Here is a 21,964-nt window from a genome sequence, read left to right as displayed (position 1 = left end):
CACCACTCTTCCCCATACTACACTATGAGTTTGTGTTATTCAATATTCTTAAATGTACATAAAACCTATGTGGTCGTAATTGTATGTAAATACTGTTAAACGTTCTATAACTCCTCTGAAATATGAATACAAGGAAAATTGGTTATTTAGTATAATTCTGACTTAAGACTTGACTCACTTTTGTCTCAGATTCCTTTATTTACCATACAGTATCCATTATAGATCCACCAATTACAATCTATAATATAAATTGCACAATGAAAACAAAATGAACAATTTTGTACATTTCTTAGGATATATAAATATTTTTGTTTTACATACTGGATTTCGTTCTGATTTCAAAATACATTTGAAATTCATTCAAAATTTTTTTCTTCGAATCCTCATTCTTTTCCCATGTTGGAAGAATCATTGAAAACATTTATTAGCTAAATTCATTGCAATATCTGCTGCTACAGTTGCATTATTTTCTATGAGTGCCATGTCTGTTAAGTTTAGAAATATAAAAATTAAGTAAAAATAATCTATTTTACATATACCTTTTTTTTATTTTTATATTAATAGATTTATTCACATACTAGCACGAAGAGATTGACCACGAGTAATTTTATTTATCTCTTCTAGTAAAAATGGTGTGACATTTTTTCCACTTATATTTTTATACTTTGCATTTTCCAAAGCCTTACATATAGCTAATTCCATTTCTTCGCAATCTAATGCATACTCTTCAGGAATAGGGACAGTAAACAATAATCCCATTTTAAAACCTAATTCTCTCTGTGCTTTGATAATCTCCATTGCTTCTTGTGCATTTGATACTTTATGTGGTACTTTTATTTTTTGAAGTGTTTCAATGCAGTAAAATGCAGGAATATAATTTGTTTTACCTATGTTTATAACTGGAACTCCTTGAGTTTCCTATAAATTGATACAATCAAAAATCTTGGTTATAATAATAAAAATAATCTTTTATGAAAAAGGAAATATACTAACTAAATACTCTAATGTTTTTCCAATATCTAATATAGATTTAATGCCACAACAAACAACAGCTACAGGAGTACGGCCAAGCTCTACTAAATCAGTACTAATATCAAAAGTCATATCAACTCCATGATGAATACCACCAATACCTCCTGTTGCCATTATAGGTATATCTAATAAATTTGCTATTAACATTGTTGCACTAACAGTTGTTCCACCATTGAACTTTTGGGCAACAATTGTTGATATATCTCTGGATGAACACTTAATAGTTTTAGTAGAATCTGACTTAGCCAGTATTTGCAATTGTTCATCATTTAAACCAACATGTATCTGTCCATCTAAAATTCCTATAGTTGCAGGTATAGCACCCTAAAATGATATAAATTATGTAACTAATTTTTTCTTTCTTCCCAATTATTTGCAAATAATTACTTTTTTCCTGACAGTGTTTTCTACTTGAATAGCTGTTTTTAGATTGTCAGGGTAGGGCATTCCATGAGTAATAATTGTTGACTCTAAGGCAACAATGGGAAGTCCATTTCTTTTTGCCACTTTTACATCAGGACTGCAAATAAATGTTTTGCAATTACTGCTACTGTGGCGATTATTCAATACTGTAATTCTTTTCACTGCTTGAAAGTATCTTCGAAAATTCATCTCCTGAATCATTATATCTTTAAACTTTCTTTATATATAATATAAAAATGTTTGAATTCACTGTTTATCACTTGATGACAGTCTGAAATGGTAAGTTAACAACGATACACGATGAACATTAATAATGCAATATTATCGGCAGGTTATTAAACATTTACATAAAAAGTAATTTAAAGAAATTAATATGAATATATGAATTCTCTATATTTAATTGACACCTTATAGACCTAATAATTATGATAAAATTTAAAATAGTAAATAATTGTATACAAATTTTACTTTGATATAAATTTCGGTAACAAATTTCCGATCTATCGACTTTACATCTTTACCGGCTTTATTCGAAAAACCAAATTCACCAATTAATTATTCCAAAATTTTGATATTTAAAGCAGTATTATAATAATTTGTTGCTTAAATATGTTTAAATATATAAATATATAATAACATTTTTGAACATGGATAGTCAAGAATTTAATTAACAATTAAATAAAATATCGAATATGGGAAAGTTTGAAAAAGTTAATGTTAATTAATTATATTAAGAATAAATCATGTTTATTATGAAAAAGTATAACACGTGTATTCTTTATAGAAAAATGTATTATATAATTACTTAAATCCAAAAAGTGTGTTTCATTGTAATAAACGGTATTAAACATTAGATGTATAAATTACAGTTTTAGCAATTCATTATGGCATTTTGAACTTTGATCTTATGAATCAAGAATGTAATTAATGTTTCAATATTATTCAAAAATTACTTTTGAAATAATAAATATCTGAACAAATTTCGAATAATTTTTACTTATAAATATTCGAATACATTTTTTTAATGTTTGTGTTCATTAATGCAAATGTAAATTAGTATATGCTTTAATTCGTTCAAAACTGGAAATCGATTTGTGAACATTTTCAAGATAAAATAATCGGTATGATTTAAGGTAATACTTATTTCTTCGTCTTGTGAAATTAACATTTGTTTTTTTAATGTAATAAATTTTTGAGAATATGTGAAATCATTTATTTTGTTTTAACTTTACTATTACTAAAATATTGAAAAATAAATATATTGGATCGGCAACTTACCTTCAGTTACCATTCATCGTGTTAATAGCTACGTTCCTGTTGAAAGAAAGAACTACTATAATATGCTGCAAATGATTTCGTCAGTTTACGTCGTACATATGATAAGTTGACATGGTGTGGAAATAACGAATAATTTTTATTATTATAACTAAGATCTGAATTAAAAAAGTACAAATATGAAGTCGAAAAAATCAAGCAACGTTGGCACATTATATTTGAAGACTTATAATCTACTACAAGTTTTTGGGTAAATATTAATTTTATTATTTTTAATAAACTGTGAAGAAATAAATATAAAAGAACATTTAATTGACATTTTTTTTTAATGTTACTTACTGACACTTCTTTAATTGATATAAATTAATATAAAAAAACATTTTATTGGTATAATTTCTTTTAATGTTACTTATAATTTTTGTTTCAATACTTGTCACTTTTAAACTAATTGAAAAAGTATGTTTAATGTTAACAGATAAAAAAGATTATGAGAAAAAAAATATTTTTACGAATATTTATAAAATTTTGTGTATTTGCAGTTGGAGTTATATACTTTATAAGTTTCTAAACACTGATTTACCTATTATGCTAGAAGGAAATGTTTGGGAGAATATTAAATGGCTTGTTATTATTTTTCAACATGCTGCTGTTTTGGAGGTAAACATTAATGTTTAACTTGGCTTTATTTGTAAAATGCTAAATAATAAAACATGTTTTCATTATAGGTAGTCCATATACTAATTGGTTTAGTTAAATCAAATCCTATACTTACAACTATCCAAATAGCAAGTCGTGTTATAGTTGTAACTGGAATATTATCAGCAATTCCATATGATTATGTACTATTATCACTTGGTGTTCCACTGCTTATCACAGCATGGTCAATAACAGAAATTATTAGATACTTATATTACTTTATGCATCTCAATGATTTTGTTCCTTATTTTCTCACATGGCTAAGGTATATAATTTCAAAATTTATATTATAAATTTTTTATTTAACCAGTCATGTCAATTTTTTTACCATTTGAAATTGAAATATTTCAATTATTACAGATATACATTGTTTATTATATTGTATCCATTGGGTGTAACTGGAGAATTGTTATGCATATATGCAGCTGTAAAATATGCAAGTTCTTATCCAGAAGCTTGGAGTTATAATCTCCCTAACTCATGGAATTTTATATTTAGTTATTATTTTATATTGGTGTGTCTTATGATATCATATGTACCCTGTAAGTATTCTAAACATTATTGCTGTACCTGTATATCAGTATATACAATAATTATTTGGTTTTTATGTGTTACAGTATTCCCACAAATGTATTTACATATGTTTTCTCAAAGACGTAAGATTTTAGGAAGTCATACATCCAAAAAAAAATATGACTGAAATTTTATATATATTACTGATATTTCATAATATTTATGGTGGAAATAAACGTTTTAATATGTGAAAACTATAATTATTTTAAAATACCGTTTTTGAATCACATATGACAATGTAATCTTAATAAGATTGGAAGATTCTTTGGGAATAGTAATTAAAATAAATTTAATTATTGCAGTTACTATAAAATGTTAGACATTTTCAATAGCATTTGCAATTATTTGTTATAATTTCACTATAATTTGTTTACAAAAAAATCAATTTTTTGCGCATTTAAAAGGTTATCCCCGCCATCCAACTAGACCCTATCATAATATAGCATTTATTAATTAGATAATATTATCTAGAAATATCATCTAAGTTAGTTTTAAAATAAAAATTTTATATTATTTTTACTTATAACATTCACTATGAATAATTACTATGAGTAATAATCATAATTTTTAAAAATATCATTCAATATAATAAAGAAACAAAATAGAAGATCCTTAAGCATTACCTCTATGCATTTAATCGAATGTCAGTTACTTCGATAACCTATTGCAATCGCATATTCAAGTGAATGTATAAATAATATAATTTTTTCATGTGACAACTATAGTATAGAATAATTTTGCGTAACATTTGTTGAGGACATTATACGAATTTAGAAATATGTCTGAATACAACGATGACACGGAAAAGGGTAATGTTTTCAAATTATTCAATACAATAAAATTCAATTTTTCTTTTATACCATATCGAATTTTTTTCGAATTATATTCTTAAAAGGAATGAAATTAAATCTTTTATTTTAGTACATATATGTTTATATATAAAAATTAGTTTTCATTGAAATTATAGATTTTATAATTTTTATTAATATTTTTACTACATAATTTTTAGCATTCTCTGTACATATTTTTAATAATTATATGTATTTATTATAACATAATAACACCGTATATAGTAACACAACGTATATAAGTGAAATATAATAATAGAGGTTAACCGTCTTCCATAAGAATTTGAAATCTTATTAATTAAATAAAATGGTTAAATGAATTAAGAGAAATTATTGTTCGATGCTGATCGTCATAGTCACGAAATACTTAGATTTGCACGTTATTACGAAATTTTTGGTAACTGTTAAATAACATCTGTCTTTATTAAATGATATTATAGACCGGGGACATAGAAGCGTTGAAACAATGTATGTTCCGATATGTGTCAATTTTAACGTATGTTGCGATTTGAGGCATATGTACGTTAAAATGACATACGTTGTAATATGTTATAAATCCTAACATGCATTCTAAAATGAAAAATTAAGGCATGTTGCATTGCGCATTGAAAGTAATGCACGTTCATAGAGTATGGAGTTTAACGTACAATTATGGATTTCAATGCTCGTATGTCCCTGACTATAGTTACATCGCGATGTGTGTTTGCAGCGATTCAAAATGTTTTCGTATATCGTATTTTCTTTAATCAATCGTCAAAGACAATTAATTATTCAACATCTTTGGCGGAAATTTATACTTACGTATTATGTTTGTAGTTAGTAAAACGTATTAGTTTAAGTAACTTGTTTGACTGTCTTTTTGTTTTAAATTCAGTGTTGTTTTATTATATTAATAAATTAACAATACATACTATATTTCCTGATACTAATAAAAATTAGACAATCGTGATATATGTGACAGAATTGAAGATTCGCATTTATTTTTCACATTTTTATAATAATAAGTCATTTATTCCTAAAGGTATCTTTTATATTGTTAATTTATTTAATTATATTAGATAAACCATCAAATGAGGAAGCAGCAAATAGTTCTTCAGAACAAGAAGAGGTAGAAGAATTTGGCATGGAAAAAATTCGTAAATATTTAACACAAAAGTTAAAACTTTTTGATTCGTCAAATTATGACGAACAATCACAGCAAAAAGTTCTCCGTGAACTTAGTATAGATGGAATAATAGAATATATAAAGGAAAATGAAAACTGTAAAATCATTACTATGGCTGGAGCTGGTATCTCCACATGTGAGTTTTTATAAATATATTTAAGTCTGAATCATAAAAGCAGATTGTATACAATGTATGTTTTTATGCATTTTTAGCTGCAGGAATTCCTGATTTTCGGTCACCATCAAGTGGTCTCTACCACAATTTAGGAAAATATAATTTATCTCATCCTCAAGTTATTTTTGAATTAGATTTCTTTATGAAGAATCCTGAACCATTTTTTATGCTTGCAAGGGAATTGTTACCTGAAGGTTTTAAACCTACACCATGCCATTATTTCATTCGTCTTTTATGGGAAAAAGGATTACTTTTGAGACATTATACACAAAATATTGATACATTAGAAAGAATGGCTGGCTTACCTCCTGAAAAATTAGTAGAAGCTCATGGTACATTTCATACTGGTAAATGTCTTAAATGTGGAGCATCATATACTCTCCCATGGATGAAAGGTATCATTCTTTTCATTTTATATATTATTCAACATTAAAGTTAGAGAATTACTATTATAATTATTCACATGTTCTAAAATCCAATATCTACTTTCAGAAAAAGTTATTGAAGGTATTGTACCAAAATGTGAAGAATGTAATGAAGGTGTAGTAAAACCTGATATAGTGTTTTTTGGAGAAATGTTACCTGAACGTTTTCATGTTCTTGCTGATCGGGATTTTACTGAAGCAGATCTTTTGATAATTATGGGATCAAGTTTGGTTGTTCAACCATTTGCATCCTTAGTAGACAGGTATGCATTGATTATAAGTATCATGTTGTTTTTAATATCATATTCCATTCAGATTGCATGTCAATAATTAATGCAATATATTACATTTATTATATACACTAAAAACGTGTATTTTACTATAATATTTATTTATATTTTCAGTTTATTTAAAAAAATTTGTTTGTTTATATTTCTTGTTTATTTATTCAATTTTAATTCCTTTAAAGAGTGCGACCTAACTGTCCACGCTTACTGATCAATAAAGATAAAGTAGGTATGCAGGATCGTCTATCGCGCCTTTTGGGATTACGACATGGTTTGATTTTTGATACACGAAGTTCTCATGGTGGTCGTGATGTTGCCTGGTTAGGTGACTGTGATACTGGTTGTCAATTATTAGCTGACAGATTGGGTTGGGGTGTATGTTTCATTAAAATAATTTGAACTATATTTTTATTGTGTTTTGAACATTGAGAAACATGTCTTATGTAAATCAATTACTTTTCAGGATGAATTGAAGGATCTTATAAAAAAAGAACATGAACGTTTAAATGCAAAAAATATCAGTAAGGATTGATCCCACTAATTGCCTTGTTATAACGTGAATTTAGCTTTTTAGGTTACTTGGCATTTAATTTTGCTGCTATTTCCTCCAAAAAGAAGAAACTATTTAGACAAATAATATTTTGCTGCAAGAAATTGTAAAGATACTATTTCGAATGTTAAACGTTTGACGTAATGATATCGAAGAGTAATGCTTTTCCCTGTATCATTATCAATAATTTTTATGGAAAATTATGTTAAATTAATGGTGAAAAATATAATTTTCGGACGTGTGATTTTTCAGAAATTTGCATTTGATAGTATATTAATGTCATAAATATAGTTTATCGATATTACTATCGATACATTACAATAAACATCGTTCAATGACGTGTGAATAATTTATTTTTTCATATAATATATAATGATGTTACGCAAATAAATGTGATTTTTGGCAGTTGAATCATGTATACAAATAAAACAGAGTAAAATATCCAATGTAATATAAAATTCATTTCATATTGAAGGGTCTCACAGTAACTTCCTGAGTTTCTCGTTGATGTACTTTTCCTTCACCTTCAGCTGCCGCAGCCATGGATTTACGACCGCTGTATTTTAACTGTAAGTCATAATTTTGTTTTTGTAAATACGAGTTATCATACACATTATTTAAATTATTAACTTACTAATTTGCCACATAAATTTTCAAAACGTGGCTTAATGAAGTTCCATGCGCCCATATTTCGCGGTTCTTCTTGACTCCATATAAAAGCTTAATAAAATATTCATCAACATTTACACATTTAAACATTTAAACATTTGTATACTTACTTTCCGCATGTGTATATTTATTAATTTCTTGCAATATCTCTTGAACTGGAAAGGGGCATAAACTTTCGATTCTAACAATTGCTACGTTCTTTTGATCTGTATTTTTTCTGAAATTATCAAGAGCGTAGTAGTGTTTTCCACTTACAAAAATCACTTTAGTCACATTTAATTTTTCCACCTTGTCATCTCCTATTAGAGTATTATTTCTTTTATTCTAAATTAAATATGAATAAATAGATCCTTTTACTATATTCAACATACCTATAACGTTTTTAAAATTAGTTTGCGGCCCCATATTTGTTATTGACGAGGTTGCGGCGGTATGCCGTAACAATATCTTCGGAGCTACTATAATTAAAGGTTTACGGAAGTTTCTTACCATCTAATAAAGAGTATAGATAATTAATAGTATTAAAAATATGATTAAGAATCTATCAGAAGAAGAATCTTACTTGTCTTCTCAATAAATGAAAATACTGAGCCGGTGTTGTGGGGTTTGTCACTTGTATGTTAACATTATCACCATCAGGTTTATCTTCATTGCTATCAGTGAGTTGTAAAAATCTCTCAAGTCTACAGGAACTATGTTCGGGACCGGCACCATCGTAGCCATGTGGCAGAAGTATCGTCAGTCCGCTATTTAGCATCCATTTTGCTTCACCACTGCTTATAAAAGTGTCAATGATAATTTGGGCTCCATTAAAAAAGTCTCCAAATTGTGCCTCCCATATAGTTAAAGTAGTTGGTACAGCTATACTCATGCCATATTCATAGCCTAAAACTGCCTCTTCTGATAGAATACTGTTAGCTAATTCTAACTTTCCTGTTTGATCCTTGGCCATAGAATTCAGTGGAATGTGTATATCTAAAATCGTAAATAACAGTTTAGTTAAGTCTTAACTTTCAATTGGAATTACTTTGTAAATACCTTCTGTAGATTGATCAACAAACATGGCATGCCTGTGAGAAAACGTTCCACGACCTATGTCTTCTCCGCTTATTCTAACATTGTAACCTTGATATAATAAAGTTCCAATTGCCAATGCTTCAGCAGTGGCCCAGTCCAAATGTTCACCAATGGCTACTTTGTTTAATCGAGGTTGAATATAATTTTTTAATAATTTGACATGTATTGCCTGTTATGGTAAAACAATATATTTAATTAAGAAAACCGAATAGTATTTAATATATAACATGTTCTTACCGAGTCATTTTCAATGTGAACACTTTTCTCGGCAATGAACCTTAATAGGTTTAAATCAACTCCCGTATTCCATTGTGTTACATTTGCCTCAGCCTGCTGTATTCCACTCCACAGGCCTGCGAAATATGCAGGCTCTGGAATATAATTATCCACTTCATTTAAACCTTGACTTAATTTTGCATTGTAATTCTTAATAATATCTTTAGCTTTCGTCATTGAAAGAACCTTGTCCTTTACCAGTTTGTCCAAATATCGATCTGGTATTGATCTAATTAAAAATTAAATAAATTGACTGTACATTTTATGAGTATAATAAATAAATACTCACGGACGATTATGTATAATTTTGTAAATAATAGGATTCGTGAAGGTAGGATCGTCTAATTCATTGTGGCCCCATCTTCTAAAACAATTCAAATCCACGAAAACATCTTTCCTAAATTTTCGTTGGTATTTAACAGCTATTCTGGTAGCTCTGATAACCATCTACGATATTTTATAATCAGATAATTTTGTTTCATATATGAATGTAGAGGAATAAATTGAAATTCTTTTTACGTGTACCTCAGGATCATCTCCGTTTACGTGGATCACCGGAGCAGAGATCATTTTGGCTAGATCCGTGCAATATCTCGACGATCTACCCTTAGATGCGGGAGTTGTAAAACCTAATTGATTATTGATAATCAAGTGAACTGTTCCACCTATTTCAAAATGAGGAGCCGCAGATAGCGCCAAACATTCTTGATCAACACCTTGAGCAGCGTAAGCTGCGTCTCCGTGAATCTAAGATAGAAAGGCATCGATTTATTTAGTATTCCAATTAAAATTTTATGCGAGTAAGATTCTATTATTGTACTTGAATATTTAACACTTTGTCGCTCCATTGATTGTTTATATCTTCCCCATATGCACCATCTTGAACAGCTTGCATTAGCCCTCGAGTTTTTCCCATGGAAACAGGATTCACAGCCTCTAGGTGTGAAGGATTTCGCAACATTGTTACGTGGAGGCTTTTGCCATTAATGTTAAGATTCGTAGATGATACGAAATGACTGATCACGTCTCCAGTTGCGATCACGTCATTCGGAAATTCAGAATATCCTTGTAGCTTTCGAAATAATTTTCCCAGTGGGAAATTCAGCATTCCTGTAAGGAAATTCAGTCGACCTCGATGGGGCATACAAAGTACGATATGTTTTAAATTATCTGTAATGTAACAGATTTAAATTATAATTTTAATTTGAGGAAGTATAGATAACGAGGTCTTAGTCTTTCTCCTTTCTTCAATTAGATTGTTATTTACCATTGGCACAAAGTTCAAAAAATTCATGAAAGAAGGCCATCATACTTTCAGCACCCTCGCCACTGTACCTCTTAAAGCTCACGAATTTGATGGCTAAAAACTGATCGAATGTTTGACTTTTCAGCATCTCTGTTGCGATGGCTATTCGTGTTTCGTCCGTTAAAGAATCCATGAGACATTTTTCTGCGGTTTCTGCGAACCATTCCCTCTCTTCCTCGGTCTGTGTAGACATTAATAGAAATCAGGTACTTATATTGATTTTCTACAAAGAAATAAACATTAATATTTAAGTTACTTTTAATGGAAGATTGCTTCAGATTTGTTCATTAGTTAATTATTACCTCCAAATAATTAAATTCCAGTCCTATCGAACCAGTGTATGTCCGGTGTAGAAATTTTAAGGCTTCTTCTACAGTTCCTTCTTTTTCACTTATTGTTAAGATACCCTCGAAAGAAACTTTATCTTTCAAATTTAAACCATATCTTTCTGGTTTCAATTCTACCAATGGTGTTGGTTTTTCTGCTGAGATAGGGTTTATATTTGCTTGCTTGTGACCAAATTCTCTATAGGCGGTAACCAGCCTATAGAAATTGCTATTCTTCGATCGTATTTTAAAATACTTATTTGGTACTAAAAATATAAGAAAAAGTTATAAATTCAAAAAATAAATTTTTTTATAAACGAAATGTAGCAAATTATCTTCGCGTTATTCTAAGATTTTATTATCTGATTGCACAATAATAAAGACTCTTCGAGTCACGTGTTTTATCATTCTCTTAGATTAGCATATTAAATCTAACCAGTCATGTTAAAATTAATTCAAATAACATTAATATTGGTGCAAATATTTTATTTTTGGAACAAAGAAGGTAAACAATTGTTTCACGTTTAATAGAAACGTTCGATTAATGTATCTATATGCATTTAAATGTAGAATTACTTAAACAATCCTTTTTGTCCTTTCGAAAAAATATTTATACACATTAAATCATTGTTATGAATGTGTTATCTTTTAAAAAAGGAAATACTGAATTTTAATTTTAAATTTGCTACGCATGCATGATACATATAGGTAAGCATTTTTATGCGACAGTTGAGCCTTAGACGGGGAAAAATCCAACAATTAACATAATTATTATTAATCTTAAATTATGTAATGGATAAGTATGTTCATCTTGGATGCATGATCTGTAAAACCTGAAAATACTTATAAGGTAGGACTGATTTATTGCATAAAAATATGCATTTTTCTATTCAATTTAAAGGTACAACTGTATAGAATGCATTAATGGTCACTGGCGATACTATACGGAAATTCTGATCATTAGTTTAAAAATTTAAGTTATGCAGTTGTTATAAATCTTAATGCAGTCACAAATGTTAAACTTTCAGTAGAACGTTAAGAAAAACTCGAATTACTTTTTATTCGTTCTTTAAGAAAGAAAAGATAAAGGGAAAAATATTGGAAATACCTTCAAAGTGTCTCTGTGGTTTTGGTCTGTATCCGTAGTCGCCATTTCCACCATGATACAATCGTGTAAACATTTTTAATCGATAATATATACATTCCGCAGCTGAATAAATATTTATCCATTGAAAGGACATGTATTTGGTTCTATAAGATGTTCGTACTGCCGTATACATGCTTGCTTTCGTTACGAAATCTACAATTCAACTACTTACTAGTTTCCTATCGCAATACTCAAGTTAGCTTATTGCTCCTACTCTTTCTTTTGATTATATTCGACATTATCTCTTTACGCGAGATTGTCAGTATCATAAATATTACAAACAGACGGTCTACATAAAGTAATGTATATCTTGAGATTATAAATTTATTTATTCAATGTAATGATATAGTACAAATTTTATTGCTAAGAAATTATGTTCTATTGTATAAAATTATGTCTAAATTTAATGTTTCGAATAGTATAGTGTTTTATATACTAGTATTACCTGTCATTTTTGTTATTATTTTCCTATATCACATTAGTATTAATGTCATTTTTTTATTGCCCTCTTTCGAACATATCAAGAAGTTACGTATTCTATTTTATCAGAAGTATAAACAAATTCATCCTGATAAACTTATATTTCTGGATAGGCTGTTCCTATCAAGTCGTTTCCTCTATATTTAAATTTATGGGTGACGATGTTGAACCTCGTTCCTCCAAGAGAAACCGGACAATTTCCATCCGGTCTGGCATAGAAACATACTGTATACAGTGCCATCTCTAATTCAGGCGAAGTACCCACGAATATAGTCGTCACTGGTTTATCATACCCGCTATACTTCGTCCGTATTTTGACGATGGAACCTTTCTATAGAAACAAACATATACAAACATGATTAGCATACAAGTTTTTTGCGTAATGTGAGTCATATGTCTTGATAGAACTCTACAAAAGAAAAGACGTGCAGATGTTTTTGTGGAAATGATAATAAGCATTTAGAATGGAATGACATTCATTGTACACATTTTTCATTAATGATCTAAGATATAAAAATATTCATGTTTTCAAGGTCACGATAAGAAAAAAAATATAAAATATAATCTTATAACAATCGTAAAAAATTTTTAAAAATACAAATGCATTTAGAAAAATATTTAGAACTTATAAAAAATAAAATCATCTTGGAATGACCTTGAAAAATTTAAGTAACTTACATCTCCAAGGTCGACTTTTTTTAAGTATCCATTATAATTTGCTTTTCCGCTGCTTTCCTCTTTGCTATAATAAATCCAATTATGTAAACCGACCACTTCAGTACCAGTTGGTGCATTTTTAAGTTCGGCCATGAAAACATGTTCGAAACCCGAGCTACCAATCTTTCCTTGTCCTCGAGAGAATAGATTAAACCATATTTTTCTTAATGTGTCTTTATAGTCATAGTAATCCTTTCGGATGTGCCCTTTGTCCGCTAGAAATTTCATAGCAGAGGACATTACGTTTGTGCTAAGGAACGTGTCTACCAGTAAACTCTCTTCCTGTCTTTGTAACGGGCTTATGTGCTCATTTACATTAGTTTCCGGTTTGTAATTGTCATAGATAGATATCACTCTTTCAACTGTGGGAACTTGGTACGCATTTGCGGTCACCGTGAACAATCTATAGATTAGTATCATATTTCAAATTCATGGAAATTTTGAAGCCTTTCATTTATAAGCTGGGAACTTACGGTTGTGACGCATCGTCTGTTGTACTGCTGCTAGTTGTCTGTTTCTGTAAATTTAGCGTAATATATCTGTTTGCGTTGTTGTTATCCTTGATCAGCAGAGACTCGGATAACTTCTCCAAGTCTTCATCCGTGATGGTGTTTCCTTTACTATAGGTAGGATTACTGGAGTAAGTTTTCTTATTTGCAGCAGCTGCTCCAGCTACAGCTGCACCAGCTAATGCTCCACCTGCGATTGCACCTCCTGCTATTCCTCCTCCGGATGGTCCTGATCTTCCCGGTTGAGTCGGTGTTTGGGGTCTTGGCTGAGGTACACCTGTTTATCAAATATAAAGACTATAATACTTTTTTCTTCGTTACATTACCGTCTAGTTATCATCACTTGTTATCAACCTGGTTGACTTGGGTAACTAGGTTGACTTGGATAACCTGGTTGTTTTGGAGCAGTTGTAGGAGAATTGGGTTTGCTACCAGTACCAGCAACGTCGGCCCAGGTCCTTCCTGGTTGACTGGGTGATCCAGGACTTCCTGGTCTAGAAGGTGCTGGAGTTGTTGCAGCACTGGGTTTTAATGTACCTACGTTCAATGTAGATACTTGATTACCTCCAGGTTGATTGGGGGATGGTTGAGGTTGTCCTGGTGCAACACCTGGCCTGGGAGATGGTGTAGGCGTCCCTAGACGTAAAAGAGATGTTGAAATCAAAATTATTTTCTTTCATTGCAATACGCATATTTTGTTATATACCTGGTGTCTGTGGGCGAGGCTGTGGTTGAGGTTGAGGTTGAGGTTGAGGTTGAGGCTGAGGTTGTTGAGGTCGTGATGATGGAGTGCTTCCGGGAGTACCAACTGGTTTAGCACCTGAAACGTAAAGAGGAATTAATGAACTTTAATCATGTATTCTACATCTTCATATGTAATCACATAGCAATTTATACCTGGCGGTGGAACCTGCGATGGAACGCTTCCTGGCGTCGAAACTGGTTTGGCGCCTTTCAACCAAAACAGAATTTATTGTATCTAATATTACATTTCTATTTTCGTCTATTCGATACATAAAACTGTAATTTACTTGAAAACTAAAGTCCTTTCGTTACCTAAAATTACACTTTATTTATCTAGAAGCTACAAGACATTAAATTAACCCATATAAATATTTAAAAAGAATTTCTACGAATTTAAGGAATCAATTAATTTACCTCCACCACTTAAAGCTGGTCCTTGAGTAGGTAATTTCGGGCTCTGTTTCCCGGGTTCTCCAGCTCCAGCAAGATCCACAGCCCAGTCTCTGTATCCTTGACCAGTGTTACCACCGATTCCTGGTTTCGCCGGTTTTGGAACCGCAATATCGAGGCCTACTTCTGTTCCTGGACTAGGTTTGTTTGGTCTAGCATTCTCTTTTATCTTCCCCCCAGTTGAAGTAACTCCAATCGCTAATCCTGGATCACCTGCCCCAAGTACAGCCGATCCAACGTTAGTTGGACTTCCTGGAGGTTTATTCGTCACAGGTGTTGCACCTGGCGGGATGTTTTCTTTTGTCGGTTCAGAGCTTGCGATAGTCGGAGCAACTGTTGTGGTCGTGGTTTTATCTTTTTTCCAAAACTTCCATCCTGCCTCTACGTCACCTGAATTAATTAAAATTAAGATATAAATTTATGTCGTGAGGAATATATTTTGTTTTTGTTTTTAAAAATTTGCATTGGTAACTCTCATCGGAAAATCGATGCTAAAAATATCTTCTATGTAAGTCATCCTACAAGATAGTTGCAACGTCGTGGTTATTCGTTTCAGATATGAAATAATTAGAACGAATCTCGATACAGCTATAATTGTATATATGTATATACGGAATATGTGAAACAATCACGATTAAAATTATTTATGACGTTGATTACGTGTTACCGATTCATTTCCTACACCAAGTCTATTCTCATAACTTGTCTTACAAATAACAGACGCTACACGCTCCAAAAATTTTCTGTTTTAGTCATCGATTTTGATGCTATAGTATACTCGTGTATATACAAACGTGAACTTTCGATAACCTTGGTGATATAGAAAGAACGAATTAAACATAGTAAGTAGTTTACAGCGCAGAGTTGCACAAGTAGATTGATCACACAAAAATAACAATTTTCTGTATAACATTTTGTCGTCGTTATTGCGTAATCTCATAGAATATTTGTATGATATTTATTTAAAACATAATTCTAAATATAATTCTAGAAATAGTTCTAAATTCTAAGAATACGCGTTCCCAGATCTATACCAGCATCCTAATACCATTTAACTAAAAATTTCCTTAAAAATAAAAGTAAGAGCCTTAACTGCATCGGGCAGGAGATTCTAAAATATTTAAAATGTTTAAATTACTTAAGATACTTTCCTGGAATGTCGACGCGAGTATCTTTACTACTAAACCAGAGCGTGATTTTTATTTACCTCCAACGATTCTCAGAACTCTTCACTTCCGTCACTCTTTTTTCCTCTTTTAATATCGATCGATATTACGAACAACATACATTTAAAAATGCCTGAAACGAAATATTTAGTCTCCTTTACAAAAAAAACTTTCACTTACCAACGAATATCAGAGATAATCCGAGTATCAAGAAAATGGTGGATATGTTTTTGATTTTCATGGTTGTCCGTCGATTATAACGGTTTCCAGAATGGTTCTGTTCTTCGACGTAATAAAATAGCGAGCGCGGAGGAGCTACGTAGGCGTTTTAAGACGAACTGAAGCCTCGCCGACGGATCTAACCACTTCCAGTCGATTACACTTTCCTTTTGCCTTCGTATCTCATTGGCACGTTTGAGTCGACCCTAGTTAAGGTCGTTGTACGGTCATCACTGTTTTTATACAGACAAAAGTTAATCTTCCCAGAAGGATGATGTCAATATAAACGAAGTTTTAGATAAATGTATCGGAGAATGCATATTTCGATCGATCAACGTTTCAGGGCATCAGAGCCCCCTTCAAATCTAGTGTCACTCCCGACATTACCAACTGAGTACAGAATAAGACTACAACATCGGTAGCGGCTGGAACTTAAACTAAATTTGAATAGAAAATTATAGGTAAGATGTAGAAAAAGATCTCTTATGATAGATAACTAAGTTGTAGTGAAATAAACATTATAAAGGAGCAAATAAAATAAATAATAAATATATATAGCAACAAAATTTTCGTTGTTGAGGTTGAGGATGGTAATGATTTTAGATTCAAAGCTCGGGTTCCGCAATAAGAACATAGATGGCTCTAATGTCAATTTACTAACTCTGGTTATGTGCTCCGAATATATTTTAATAAATCAAATCGGCAGTGGAAAATTCACTAATTACTCAATATCTGAGATTAATTTATGAACTTTTATAATTCCTTCGTAAAACTAGATCCTTTAAGAACTTTCCAATATATTTTTCGACATAAATTTGTCCCTAATTAATTAATTATTAATTATTATTCTACGGAGTGTTTGAATTATTGTCGAAAATTGTCGAAGACGCCATTTGTTTTTCATTAATTACTATCCTTTACGCAATTAATTTATGAAACTTTATGCACTGATTAGAAAAACAATGTTCTTGCGAATCTTCTCATATAATTTTTGTTCACATTTTTTTCCTAGTTTCGTTTAGTATTAATTATTTTCACGGAATATTGTGATGGTCGTCGTTACGAAATCATGGACGCCATAAAACAATAATTAATAACTAACTAATTCGTTACAAATTATGTACGAAAACTACATAAGAATGTTAATCAAACTTTCAGCTTCTCAATGCAATTATAAAAGTTCATAAATTAATTACGAAAATTGTGTAATTTATTAACTTTTCACCGTCGGAGCTCTTCTATCCTCTTTTATCCTATCTCTGTCACTGTCTGCCACGTGACGAGCTCTTCGACGATCTCCTTGCCTATTCTATATTCCTATCACTTTCTTGCTTTTTGAGCCCAAAACATAGATGGCGCTGATTGAAACTGCCGAATTTAAAACCATGTGACCCGTAGGGCGGGAGAAACAAAACAATAAAAGGACATAAATAAGTATAACACATTTTTCTTCCTTCTCTCTACTCTCTTAAAAGCCAGACTAACATGAAGTCACAGATGAAGATGCGTTGTTTTATTCTCGGTAAAAAGAAAACGAAACTTCAATTGTTATATGCTTAGGTACTTTTTATTCACTTTGAAAATTTTACATATACATGTTAATTGTTAACGACATAATAAACAATGACTTATAAACATCAGAATCTGAGTAGATGTCCGTACCACGGACCGTTAAGAGAAAAAGATGTTTCGTAATACACATCATGTAATAATTATCATTACAATGACCATATATATATGTACAATATTTATAAACATATGATAAATGATTCTATTCAAATGCATGAGTTATCCTAATAATTCTTGACATCTCTTGTCGTGCATCTCCTCGGCTTTCTTTTGTGCTAAACCTAATAAGGAATTTTCTATTCCCTATTCATTTTCCTTTATATCCTTATCATCTTCAACACCATCTATTTTATAATTTTGTAACTTTCTTCGGTTCCTTTTTTGTATCTCTCAATGTATTTTTTATCCTTTCCTTCATTGCTCTGAAAATATAAATATAAGAGACAGTCAATAAAAATTCCTACTTTCTATAATATAGTTATAATGCAAATAATAAACTAACTCTTTCTCTTTCTTTACAACTTCTAATTCTTCTCGAGCTTTTACTTCGTCGTCGCTTTCTCAATAGCTACTGTGGTCTTCCGTCCTTCTTTTATTTGTAAGTCCAGGTGGTTCAACAGCTTGTTGCGAGCTTAATTTTGGATCAGTTAAATGATCATGAGCTGATTTGCTCTTACCACTAATCTCTTTATTTAATTTCACAGATTCTTCTTCATCTTCCTCTGCTTCTTCACCAAATGATAAAAGATTGAAATCTCTGTAACAAAATTTTTCATTGCAAAGAATAATACTATCAGGGCCAAATTCTGCAAACATATGTGATTTTTACTTTACTGCTGCTTTTTTCGTTTTTGAACTATCCTTTACTTTTTCACTTTCCTGTACTATTATTCTTGGTACAATATCAGAAAATGGGTTGTACAATATTATAGTTTTTATCAAACTTGGAGGATAAAGTGGTCTATCAGTCTACAAAAAAGAGGAAATATTATATTTATTCTTGTTATATATATATTCTTATATAACAAGATATATTCTTATATCAAGATATATTGCTTATATAGCAAGTTATATATTCTTGCAAACATTAAATTTACCTCATCTACAAGTGCTTCTTCGAGTTTAAGCATGTTACATATTGTTTCTTCAGTAAATTTACCAATGATTTTATGTTTATTCTGCACGTCTGATGTAGACCTAAGAGTAAAGAAGAATTGGGAACCATTGTCATCTTTTCCAGAATTAGCCATAGCAATTAAATCTCGTCGACAAAAACGTAATCTTGTATGAAATTTGTCCTAAAACACATATATCCAATAATTATTTTTGAATAAAAAAGGAATTCATTTTATTTTTAAATATAGTCTCACTTTAAATGGTTCTCCATATATTTTACCAGCTTTTCTTGTACTTGTGGGATCACCACCCTGTGCGTGAAATTTCTACGTGCCTTTGGAGTTTCTTTTGCAGATAATTCTGACCCAATATCACCAACAATTGTTTTCATTACAACCTAGTTATAACAAATATATTAGTTTGATTAATGTAAAATATTTTTAAAATCAAAATTATTAAAATTTATTATTTATTATTGTAATTCAAATTAGAAATTATTTAATATATTAATATAGAAATTTGGAAAGTAAATATTGTATAACGGTTAAATTTTTAAAAACAGATATACAATTCATTGAAATATTATTAACTAATACTTATTACTTTGCCCTTAGTGGCTGACTCTTGCATATAAATATTACTCATGTTGGTAATGCTCCTATAATAAAAGAAATCTTTCATCAATAATATTTCATATTAAATCTTTAATTATTTACAAATCAATCAACCAAATGGTTCTCGAATAATGATCAGCAGGTAAGACGTACCTTTTACCTCCTTTTAATGCTGCCTTTATTAGCCCAACCAATTCTATGTGCCACAGCCCCACGATTCCTGCTGCTTCTATAGTTTCCAAGTTCTTATAGATATTTCAACACATTTCTGCCTTAATGCAACATTTATACTGTATATTCCATTTATCTTTAACTTTTATAACTATTACCAAGTGTTCATATTCCATCTCTTCAATGATCCTTATGTTTGCATGTCCATGCCACACATCCTTCTCTGTTAATACATATGCTGCCCCCTCCTGTTTCTTGATTCGACATAATATGTGTTTCTTCCACTCAGTGCTTTCATTCAAACCTCTCTTTTCTTTATACACCTTAGCTTCATCATTCTGAAACTTAACACATTAGCGATGATCATTGACTTTCACCACAGATATAAATAACTATTTAGATCAGGAGAAAAACATACCTTTAAATCTCACTGTATTCTCTATACTTATAGTTGTTACAATAGACCATCACCCAAATTCATTCCATTCCTTTTTGGCTGCCTAAACCACCTCCATTTTTTGAATCTTTATTTGACCAACAAAGATTTCTATTCTGTATGCTATATGGATAGCCGACCTACAATTCAATAGACATATCATAACTTAATTATATGTATTGCTGCTTCAACTTCTTTTCGCTTTTAAATTTAATTCTTGGCATATCATGACACAAAGTTGATGATATTCCACGAGTCCAATATTTCTCTACTGTTGCACATGGTCGTTTATTTTTACACAATATGGTCTTGAACATGCCCCACACTGTTATACCTCACAAACGTAATCAAAAAGCCTAAAATCCAAGAAAGAACGAGAAAAGTCAATTGCGCAGCACGATTTCACAGCCACTGTCACATTCGGCACCATTTTAGGAAAACGCACGCTCGAAACCGAAAAAAAATATCCAATCCCGTTACAGAAAACTCTCCTCTACGCTGTTATATAGAAGAAACCTAATCGGAAAGCCTAATTTCGAAGAAAGAAGCGAGAAAAGTCAATTGCGCAGCACGATTTCACAGCCACTGTCACATTCGGCACCATTTTAGGAAAACGCACGCACGAAACCGAATAAAAATATCCATTCCCGTTACAGAAAACTCTCCTCTACGCTGTTATATAGAAGAAACCTAATCGGAAAGCCTAATTTCGAAGAAAGAAGCGAGAAAAGTCAATTGCGCAGCAGGATTTCACAGCCACTGACACATTCGGCACTATTTTAGGAAAATGCACGCACGAAACCAAAAAAAAATATCCAATCCCGTGACAGAAAATTCTCCTCTACGCTGTTATATGGAAGAAACCTAATCGAAAAGCCTAATTTCGAAGAAAGAAGCGAGAAAAGTCAATTGCGCAGCAGGATTTCACAGCCACTGACACATTCGGCACTATTTTAGGAAAACGCACGCACGAAACCGAAAAAAAATATCCAATCTCGTTACAGAAAATTCTCCTCTACGCTGTTATATGGAAGAAACCTAATCGAAAATCCTAATTTCGAAGAAAGAAGCGAGAAAAGTCAATTGCGCAGCACGATTTCACAGCCACTGACACATTCGGCACTATTTTAGGAAAACGCACGCACGAAACCGAAAAAAAATATCCAATCCCGTTACAGAAAATTCTCCTCTACGCTGTTATATGGAAGAAACCTAATCGAAAAGCCTAATTTCGAAGAAAGAAGCGAGAAAAGTCAATTGCGCAGCACGATTTCACAGCCACTGACACATTCGGCACTATTTTAGGAAAACGCACGCACGAAACCGAAAAAAAATATCCAATCTCGTTACAGAAAATTCTCCTCTACGCTGTTATATGGAAGAAACCTAATCGAAAATCCTAATTTCGAAGAAAGAAGCGAGAAAAGTCAATTGCGCAGCACGATTTCACAGCCACTGTCACATTCGGCACTATTTTAGGAAAACGCACGCACGAAACCGAAAAAAAATATCCAATCCCGTTA

At 31.1% G+C, this 21,964-nt stretch overlaps 5 protein-coding genes across 7 annotated transcripts; 2 read left to right on the top strand and 3 right to left on the bottom strand.

Annotated features, from left to right (window-relative positions):
- Positions 1 to 408: 408 nt before the first annotated feature.
- On the bottom strand, positions 409 to 2,783 carry LOC108556054 (pseudouridine-5'-phosphate glycosidase). Its single transcript, XM_017911969.1, has 5 exons — positions 2,734 to 2,783; positions 1,420 to 1,726; positions 994 to 1,356; positions 579 to 918; positions 409 to 485 (listed from the first exon to the last, which is right to left on the bottom strand). The coding sequence occupies exons 2-5, from the start codon at positions 1,654 to 1,656 to the stop codon at positions 409 to 411; spliced, it is 1,017 nt and encodes a 338-aa protein (XP_017767458.1). The 5' UTR covers positions 1,657 to 1,726; positions 2,734 to 2,783.
- Positions 2,784 to 2,831: 48 nt separating this feature from the next.
- Positions 2,832 to 4,196, top strand: Hacd1 (3-hydroxyacyl-CoA dehydratase 1). Its single transcript, XM_017911971.1, has 5 exons — positions 2,832 to 2,980; positions 3,270 to 3,387; positions 3,456 to 3,691; positions 3,787 to 3,968; positions 4,044 to 4,196. The coding sequence occupies exons 1-5, from the start codon at positions 2,910 to 2,912 to the stop codon at positions 4,124 to 4,126; spliced, it is 690 nt and encodes a 229-aa protein (XP_017767460.1). The 5' UTR covers positions 2,832 to 2,909; the 3' UTR covers positions 4,127 to 4,196.
- A 436-nt stretch (positions 4,197 to 4,632) lies between these two features.
- Positions 4,633 to 7,538, top strand: Sirt2 (Sirtuin 2). 3 transcript variants are annotated; one of them, XM_017911901.1, is made up of 6 exons: positions 4,633 to 4,808; positions 5,906 to 6,148; positions 6,226 to 6,582; positions 6,680 to 6,875; positions 7,082 to 7,274; positions 7,363 to 7,538. In XM_017911901.1, the coding sequence occupies exons 1-6, from the start codon at positions 4,778 to 4,780 to the stop codon at positions 7,429 to 7,431; spliced, it is 1,089 nt and encodes a 362-aa protein (XP_017767390.1). In that variant the 5' UTR covers positions 4,633 to 4,777; the 3' UTR covers positions 7,432 to 7,538. The 3 variants fall into 3 exon arrangements, with proteins under 3 accessions (XP_017767390.1, XP_017767391.1, XP_017767388.1); XM_017911902.1 differs by lacking the exon at positions 4,633 to 4,808 and adding an exon at positions 5,183 to 5,244; XM_017911899.1 differs by lacking the exon at positions 4,633 to 4,808 and adding an exon at positions 5,330 to 5,662.
- A 256-nt stretch (positions 7,539 to 7,794) lies between these two features.
- Positions 7,795 to 12,451, bottom strand: LOC108555988 (probable 2-oxoglutarate dehydrogenase E1 component DHKTD1 homolog, mitochondrial). The gene is made up of 13 exons (XM_017911891.1): positions 12,212 to 12,451; positions 11,080 to 11,369; positions 10,739 to 10,958; positions 10,292 to 10,641; positions 9,997 to 10,218; positions 9,761 to 9,918; positions 9,433 to 9,700; positions 9,157 to 9,364; positions 8,681 to 9,093; positions 8,490 to 8,610; positions 8,229 to 8,417; positions 8,084 to 8,169; positions 7,795 to 8,016 (listed from the first exon to the last, which is right to left on the bottom strand). Exons 1-13 carry the CDS (start codon positions 12,381 to 12,383, stop codon positions 7,909 to 7,911), a joined length of 2,805 nt encoding a protein of 934 aa, XP_017767380.1. The 5' UTR covers positions 12,384 to 12,451; the 3' UTR covers positions 7,795 to 7,908.
- Positions 12,452 to 12,686: 235 nt separating this feature from the next.
- On the bottom strand, positions 12,687 to 16,830 carry LOC108555977 (poly(U)-specific endoribonuclease homolog). Its single transcript, XM_017911876.1, has 8 exons — positions 16,497 to 16,830; positions 15,115 to 15,540; positions 14,854 to 14,907; positions 14,663 to 14,776; positions 14,311 to 14,592; positions 13,921 to 14,233; positions 13,409 to 13,850; positions 12,687 to 13,061 (listed from the first exon to the last, which is right to left on the bottom strand). The coding sequence occupies exons 1-8, from the start codon at positions 16,555 to 16,557 to the stop codon at positions 12,828 to 12,830; spliced, it is 1,926 nt and encodes a 641-aa protein (XP_017767365.1). The 5' UTR covers positions 16,558 to 16,830; the 3' UTR covers positions 12,687 to 12,827.
- Positions 16,831 to 21,964: the final 5,134 nt, after the last annotated feature.

Source organism: Eufriesea mexicana, unplaced genomic scaffold (genome assembly GCF_001483705.2).
Source record: "Eufriesea mexicana isolate 0111107269 unplaced genomic scaffold, ASM148370v2 scaffold294, whole genome shotgun sequence".
NCBI classification, from domain to species: Eukaryota; Metazoa; Arthropoda; class Insecta; order Hymenoptera; family Apidae; genus Eufriesea; species Eufriesea mexicana.
The sequence above is the reverse complement of the archived record's forward strand: the minus strand, read 5'-3'. Positions and strand labels throughout refer to the sequence as shown.

Excerpts from the sequence above, each read along its gene's own strand:
- Hacd1 (XM_017911971.1), top strand. The coding sequence starts at position 2,910 with ATGAAGTCGAAAAAATCAAGCAACGTTGGCACATTATATTTGAAGACT. Across the intron at positions 2,981-3,269 it reads AATCTACTACAAGTTTTTGG|TTGGAGTTATATACTTTATA; the intron begins GTAAATATTAAT and ends GTGTATTTGCAG. Across the intron at positions 3,969-4,043 it reads TATGATATCATATGTACCCT|TATTCCCACAAATGTATTTA; the intron begins GTAAGTATTCTA and ends TATGTGTTACAG.
- Sirt2 (XM_017911899.1), top strand. The coding sequence starts at position 5,566 with ATGTTTTCGTATATCGTATTTTCTTTAATCAATCGTCAAAGACAATTA. Across the intron at positions 6,876-7,081 it reads TTTGCATCCTTAGTAGACAG|AGTGCGACCTAACTGTCCAC; the intron begins GTATGCATTGAT and ends ATTCCTTTAAAG. Across the intron at positions 7,275-7,362 it reads CTGACAGATTGGGTTGGGGT|GATGAATTGAAGGATCTTAT; the intron begins GTATGTTTCATT and ends ATTACTTTTCAG.
- LOC108555988 (XM_017911891.1), bottom strand. The coding sequence starts at position 12,383 with ATGTATACGGCAGTACGAACATCTTATAGAACCAAATACATGTCCTTT. Across the intron at positions 8,611-8,680 it reads TTCATTTATTGAGAAGACAA|ATGGTAAGAAACTTCCGTAA; the intron begins GTAAGATTCTTC and ends ACTCTTTATTAG. Across the intron at positions 8,017-8,083 it reads AAAATTTATGTGGCAAATTA|TTAAAATACAGCGGTCGTAA; the intron begins GTAAGTTAATAA and ends TATGACTTACAG.
- LOC108555977 (XM_017911876.1), bottom strand. The coding sequence starts at position 16,557 with ATGAAAATCAAAAACATATCCACCATTTTCTTGATACTCGGATTATCT. Across the intron at positions 15,541-16,496 it reads ATTATCTCTGATATTCGTTG|GTGACGTAGAGGCAGGATGG; the intron begins GTAAGTGAAAGT and ends TAATTAATTCAG. Across the intron at positions 13,062-13,408 it reads AAAAAGTCGACCTTGGAGAT|AAAGGTTCCATCGTCAAAAT; the intron begins GTAAGTTACTTA and ends TTGTTTCTATAG.
- LOC108556054 (XM_017911969.1), bottom strand. The coding sequence starts at position 1,656 with ATGATTCAGGAGATGAATTTTCGAAGATACTTTCAAGCAGTGAAAAGA. Across the intron at positions 919-993 it reads GAAAAACATTAGAGTATTTA|GAAACTCAAGGAGTTCCAGT; the intron begins GTTAGTATATTT and ends ATCAATTTATAG. Across the intron at positions 486-578 it reads TGGTCAATCTCTTCGTGCTA|ACATGGCACTCATAGAAAAT; the intron begins GTATGTGAATAA and ends TAAACTTAACAG.